The sequence below is a fragment of the Phaseolus vulgaris genome, chromosome 3 (genome assembly GCF_000499845.2).
Source record: "Phaseolus vulgaris cultivar G19833 chromosome 3, P. vulgaris v2.0, whole genome shotgun sequence".
NCBI classification, from domain to species: Eukaryota; Viridiplantae; Streptophyta; class Magnoliopsida; order Fabales; family Fabaceae; genus Phaseolus; species Phaseolus vulgaris.
In genome coordinates this window covers 32068520-32076056 of record NC_023757.2, presented here as the reverse complement: position 1 = coordinate 32076056, position 7537 = coordinate 32068520, and the positions used below count along the sequence as shown (strand labels likewise).

The following is a 7537-nucleotide window of genomic DNA, read 5'->3' as shown; positions in this document are numbered from 1 at the left end:
TTAGACAGTATATTAACAAATATGTTTTAAAATGAAATGCAAGACAAAAATAAGTAATTGGTAGGGTATGAAATTTATTTTGTAAGTTTATACAAATATATAATGAACAAAAATTTATACAAAAATATCTTTTATTTTATTTTTTAATTGTTTTTAAAGATAAAGATAAATTTATAAACTCGCATTTTTAACATTTAAAAAAAAAATCTCTTATATTCATAATATCACTCACAAATTCACTAAGATACATTCTCACTTTCTATCCACTTTTCTCTCTTACCTCCATTCCCTAAAATTCTCATACATCTCATCCTCCATCCAAAGAGAACCTATATAAAATCATATTTCAAATAGCATTTTGTCTATTTTAAAAAATTTCCTATGGGTGATATTTTTGTAAAATGATCATATGTATAAATCACGGTGAAAGTGTGAAGTCTATTTTAGGTTATGTTTGTTTCAAAGCGTAAAAAGAAACAAAAAGATATTGTTTAAAGTGAAATACAAATGAATCCACATAATCAAAACAAAAATGCACACAAATCGAAAATAAAATTTTCTTGCAAAACTTTCTTCGCAAATGTGTGAAGAAAGTTGTATATTTGTATATTTTTTTAATTAATTAATCTTAATTTACTTTTTTACCCTTTTTATTTTAAACTTAAATTATTATTATTTTTATTTAAAATATAATTAAAATTTAAATATAAAAAATATAAAAAATAATTATTATAAAAACATAATTAATCATATTATATATAATAAATTATAAATATAAATAATAATAATAAAAGTAAATATATTTTTTAATAATTAAAAAATAAATTAATATAATAATTATATTAATTAAAAAAAAGAAAGATAAAAATAATAACATTATTTAATATAAAACTAAATTTTTATCAAATATTTATAATTATAAATATTTAAATAATATTTTAATTAAAAATAATTATAATTTATAAATAAATATATCAAATTAATTTTTAATCATTTTTAAATATAAGGATAAATATGTAAATTTACATTTTTATCAATTAAAAAATATATAATTTCACTCACACCCATCACATCATTCACAAATTTTTATAAATTTTCTCCACACTTTTCACTCAATTTATCCTAATCCAAACATTTTAACTTTCTCTACACTTTCCCTTCAAATCATCTCAAATCCAATCCTCTTTTTCACTCTCTAATCCAAACAAAAGAAAGCATTAATTAGAGTTATAAATTGATCCGTGTGTCTAAATAAGTAAGGTAACCAATAACAAATCTTCTGAATAGTTTAAGTGCAATTATTGTATGTGTTGGGATATTCTGCAAAATGACTCAGAATATTACTCAATTTGCTTTGGAATCCTATTATCAATCACACCAACTTCACCTACTTACCACTTCAATCTGTCATACTTGTCACACTCATTAATCAAACCCATTATTTGTTAGTAAATGAGAATTTACACTGTTTTTTTGGCTGCCTTGATTTTAAAGATCAATAAATAAATAAAATTACAACAGAATGAAAATTAATAGGTAGTTTCATTTTTTGTTTAACATCTTAGAAAGAATAAGTAGAGAGATAAATGAATTTAATTTGTTTGGTAGATGGAAAAGAGTAAAAGTATTTTTTTAATCTCTTTTTCAGTTTTTATAAAATGGATCAAATTAATCATTTTCAATATTTTTTATTTTTTGAATATTTATATCTTACACAAGCACTAAATATTTAATTTAATTTTTCAAAAAAAATTATTTTTTTCTTTTTGCGTGGATAAAAGGTCATTTTGGTATATATATCGGTGTCAATTTGATCTTTTATTTTAAGAGAATAGAAATTCTTATTTAATTCTTTAATGTATGTCAATCTTTCTAATAAGTTTTATAAAATCATTTTATTATTAAATAGTAGTATTTAAAGACCAATTCAATGCTAAATTATATTTTATAAAAGCTAGAAAAAACAACTTATACTTCTTTGTGCATTTAGGAATTAAATAAAACAATTTGTTTGTTAAAGCTAATTTGTCACTAGTTTATAAATATCCAGAAATAAATTGGTCATTTTTGCTGTACGCTTTCATCAAAACCTAACACCTCCCTGGTCTATTGTCTTGTTTGGTGTTAGCACGGTTGAGTTGACAGTGCAAGTGAAACGTGTTACCACCAAATATGATGATAATTATTCGTAACTAAATACACTCTCATGTTAATTAATCAGCAAACAATTGTTCATTTGAGATAATCAGCAGTTTTAATTAAACCTTAAACCATCTTACTCTCCACAAACTAATTCTGATATAAACAAAGGATCCATGAAACACAGGGAAAGTAAACTTGCTTTGAACATTTTTGCTTTTAAGATAACCATAACCACTACACTACTATATACATTCTGAATTATAATAATAATAATAATAATAATAATAATTCAACAGTACAATCTAATATCTAATATTATTGCCAGAGAAGAACACAGTCTGTGCTGTCTCTTCTGCTACCAAACCTGGAGCCACCATCCCATAACCGCACAACGCAGCCGTTAAGCGCCGCTAAATCCTGACACGTGTACCACCCTTTCTCGTTCTCTCCCATTCTCATCCTCAACAACCTTTCCCACCTCTCCCACCATTCTCCTTCTCCGTCAATCTCATTCCACTCCTCCGTTACCGTCTCCTCCCTCTTGCATTCTCTCTCACCCTCGTAGTAAAAACTAAAGCTAAACTTCCCCTTCCTCACTCCGTCTATGTCGACGTCAGGCCCATTACCAACCACAGTTGGGCTCGGAACAGACGCTGGCTCCGCGACAGCAACCGGGTCGGACTCATCCAGAATGGGGTGATCGGGCGGCGGGAGAAACTCGGACTTGGGTGGTGGGATCCTCCAGAAAGTAACGGCGAGCCAGGTAAAGAAACTGTTGAGGAGGGTGATGAAAGCGAAGGTGAGGTAGTTGAAGGCTTGAGCCTCGAGAGGAGAATCAACCTTGTTCATGGTGCGTTTGTGTGTGAGGTTGAAGTGAAGATGAAAAAGAAATGTGGTGAAGGTTGATTATTATATGGGAAAGATGAATGGATGGTTGGAGAATGGGATCTTACATAAGATGCTCCGAATCGACATCTAAGATGCTTCTTCAATTATGTTACAGTACATCCCATCACACATCCCAAAAATATCAAACTAATACCACTAAAATAATTACAACTTGGACTTTCACAGAGGTATCTTTAACATTTCAAGGTATGTTTACTAGGCGAACATTTCAAGGTATAACATAACTTCTCCTCCATCCTTCTATATCAACAAATAAATTTCAGACTCTTTTTTTTTTTCTTCTAAACACCAATTAATAATATCAAATTTATCTATTCAATTTTTTTTACTCTAAAGTTTTCCAAAAAAAAAACATCTTTATGGATTAATGTATAAAAAGAATAGCAATAGTAAACTTTTCATTTTTTTTAAAATTAATCTCTTCCGTTTTTTGTTGTAAAATTGAATATCATTTATTATTTGTGAATTAAGAAATTATAGTAACTTAAAAAAAATGTCTTACAATTAAGGAAAAGTGAAGTATTTTCATAAATATGTGAACTAATTAATTAAATTTGTATTAATTGTATGATTTTGGTACTTTATGTTTTTATAACAACTTATTAAATTAATAGGGTGTGTTTAATGAATGGAATTTATGATATTTATAACAAAGGGACTAAATTCAGATGTTTATATTTATCATTAAATTACTAATTAATATATTATAAACACATTAGCATGACTAACATTAATAATAAATTATTACTAATGATATTATTAAGAAAGATTCATAGACACACCAGAAGAAATGATTAGCTTTTATATATTTATGTCGCTCTAGTGTGAATGTGTTTTTTATTGGTTAAATTTATGCAAAATCGATATAAAATTAGTTTTCATGGATACGTAAGAAAGAAGAAATTTCAAACAAATAATAATTTAATCTAATTTAAGTTATGCGTCGGTCTGACTAATAATATTTTTAGAAAAAAAAATATTATGTCAGTTGTAACGATGCATTGTTATATTTTAATATTTTATTTTTTAAAATTTATTTATTTTAAATTTATTTATTTTAAATTTATTTAATGTATAATATTGTAATAAATATTTTTATTTTTATTTTTTATTATATTTATTTTAAATTTAATGTTTTTAATATTATAATCAATTTTTTAATTTTAAAGTTTTGATATAATTTAGTTAAATTAAATTTATTAAGTGTTTGATTTTAAAATTATTTTAAAAAGTTTAGAAAGAATTGAAAAATGTAGAAAAATAATAGTTGAATAAAAGAAAATACGTATTTAAATTTTGTAAATGTTATATAAAATATTTTAATTTTTTAAATATTATTTATTTTAAATTTATTTAATTTATAACATTGTAATTAATATTTTAATTTTAAAATTTTTGATATAAGTTAGTTAAATTAAATTTATTAAATTGATTAAGTGTTTAACTTTAAAGTTATTTAAAGAAATTATCTTAAAAAGTTTATAAAGAATTGAAAAATGTAGAAGAAAAATAATAATTGAGTAAAAAAAAATACGTATTTAAATTTTGTAAATATTATATAAAATATACATAAATTTAAGAAAATAAATTTAACATGAAGTAATTAATTAATGTAAAATGTAATGGATGTATCTAAAAATAGAGAGTCATTTTTATCTTAAAGTCTGAAAGTAAAATTAAGAAAATAAAAAGTGAGATAAAACTTTTGATTGGTAACTTAAATAAATTTGAATGTCATATTTGTATAATGGATGAATGAACCTAGTGATTTTTCTTTGATATTCATTGTGATTTAAAAGATGTTAATTCTCATAAATGAAGTATAAGATCATCTTAAAGATTTATCGAGAATGTATATGATACAAACATATTAAGACTAAGTGTGTAAGTAACTTATTCCTAATTTTTAGATTGCTACAATACCCAAAGTGTCCCAAACTTGACCACATGTTCTATAAATGCAATTCTTATAGTTACTAAATATAATCTTCTAAAGAAATTGATATTTTTCAACTGAAACACATAATAATGTAGTGACTTTTGAGTCACGAGATGACACATATGCAATATAAGTGTGTTAATACAAGTTTTCCAATGTACTAAAGAACAAATTCATAGATTTAGCTTCTTTTATTGTATGTCATTGACCTTGTATTAAGGAACATAAATGTTGTACCATGTAAACAAATTCTCATTGTATAAATAATAAGCCTTTGACAGAGTAATTTTAGTAGACTTAGTTCTTAATAAATGTAACATATATAACTCCATTTCGTCTGGGTCCTGTATAGAATGAACTTAGAATCATGGAAGAGAGTTGATAATTAGATTTTGGATTATAAGTTCATAATCCTGTCCCATTGTCATTTTGGGAGGAGCATATGTACTTGTTTTTTTTTTTTATTGCAGGTAGTAAGGTAAGAGTTGAACTAAGAACTGGATTGTAAAGGCTAAAAAAGGGTATCATGAACAATTTTAATAACATAATTCATTGATATTCGTGGTAGTAGATGCTATGACACATACAAATTATACTTAATTTGATGAAATTGTTTGATTTGAAAGAGAACCTTTATTTCAATATCACACCTTAAGAGTTATTTTTTGGTTAAGACATTAATAAATTGATTATTTTTAGATAATAGTAGATAGTAAGAACACTTGTAAGGATAAATGTTTTTCAAACCAAAGTTTAATTGAATTATGTATTTATTTTTGTTGTATAAATTAAATTAATTTTTTGTATAAATTAAATTAATTTTTTATTGTATAAATTAAATTAAGTTTTTTCTGTATAAATTAAATTATTATTTTTTTTGTATAAATTAAATTATTTTTTTATAATTTTTTTATAATTAAATTAATTTTATGTTGTATAAATTAAATTAATTTTATGTTGTATAAATTAATTTTTTTTGTATAAATTAAAGTAACTTTTTGTTGTATAAATTAAATGATTTTTTTAAATAAATTAAATGATTTTTTTTTGTATAAATTAAATTATTATTTTTACTATAAATTAAATTATTATTTTTTGTATAAATTAAATTAAATTTTTTTGTATAAATTAAAGAATTATTTTGTTGTATAAATTAAATGAATTTTTTTATACATTAAATTAATTTATTTGTTGTATAAATTAAAATATTTTTTGTTTAAATTGAATTAAAATTTTAAAGTTTTAATTCAGTTTTTAAAGTTTTAAATGAAATTAAAATAATTTTTTATAAAAGGAGCTTTGACGTCCACCTATCGAAGGTGGTCGCACGCATAATTTATCCTATTTAAAGCAAAATTTTCGTTGTCATGCTCAATCCCACTTTCCCCAAATTAGAAAATCCAATTTCAGTTTCCCTTTCACACTTTGCCTCCAGTCGCCGCTCCACTCCATCATTTGTCGATGTCACCGTCGTCGTCGTCTTCGCTCCACTGCACCCTGTCGTCGTGACTGGTCTGACATTGTTCACTAGTTGTCTTATTTCCTTCTATTTTGGTCTTCATTTTTTCCTTTTATCCATTTTCGCTCTTGTTCTATTTTTTTTTCTCATTCTTCATTTCAGCTCCAACCTTTTGAACTCCACCTAAGATGACCTAGTCTCTTCACTTTTGGTTCCTTTCTTTGCAAAATTTCATTCTACACAACATCAATTAGTTTCACACACAAATCCATCTCAACAAGATGATATCATAATCATCATTGCAAGAAAGACCATTATAGATTGAAGGTTGCCAATGAATTCACCACATGAAATTACTTCCTCATTTAGTTCATTTTTTCTGCCCCCTCCAACCAACATGCTTTCACTTCCTAAGTTTGGAGTAGTGGTCTTCATGATTATGGAAAACTTAGATGGAATTATTGAATAAGAAAATGAGTTTTTTACATTTTAACGGTAAAAAACAATAATTTAACCACTTTTTAGAATAAAATATTAAATTATAATAAATAAGGAAATAGGATAGGAAGAATAAGATGGCACAATTTTCAAGATTTATAAGTAGTTGTATTCGACCCAATATGTTGCACTAAATTGGGCCATAATTCTGTTAGCCTAGTGTGGAAAAAAAGACCATTTTTGGGTTGTAGGGCCACTGGACATGATTTTAACACCTCCCTTTTTTCTATTCCACTTTTATTCTTAATCTCTTTCATTCTCTGACCGTCACTACGCCTACAAGCATCCTAAAATGTAAAAGACAACAAACAAGCACACATAGTATTTTAGCATGTGGATTCACTATTAAAAAAAATCACTAAATAAAAATTAATTTTAAAAAAAAATAATTAGTTGCTATAATGACTAAAGTAGAGATCAGTTAAGATACTTAAAAAATTATTGATTTCTAAATTAGTTTATATTATTGATAAATAATTTTTAAATTGGTATCTAATTAACTACCAAGATTTTAAATACCAATTATTTAGATTATAAATTTAGTAGCAAAAATCTTGATAGCTAATTAGATACCAATTTAGAAACTATTT

The 7537-nt window shown here is 24.6% G+C and overlaps 1 protein-coding gene across 1 annotated transcript; it reads right to left on the bottom strand.

Annotated features, from left to right (window-relative positions):
- Positions 1-2318: 2318 nt before the first annotated feature.
- On the bottom strand, positions 2319-3105 carry LOC137807147 (uncharacterized). Its single transcript, XM_068607624.1, has one exon. The coding sequence runs from the start codon at positions 2989-2991 to the stop codon at positions 2458-2460; it is 534 nt and encodes a 177-aa protein (XP_068463725.1). The 5' UTR covers positions 2992-3105; the 3' UTR covers positions 2319-2457.
- Between the last annotated feature and the right edge of the window lie 4432 nt (positions 3106-7537).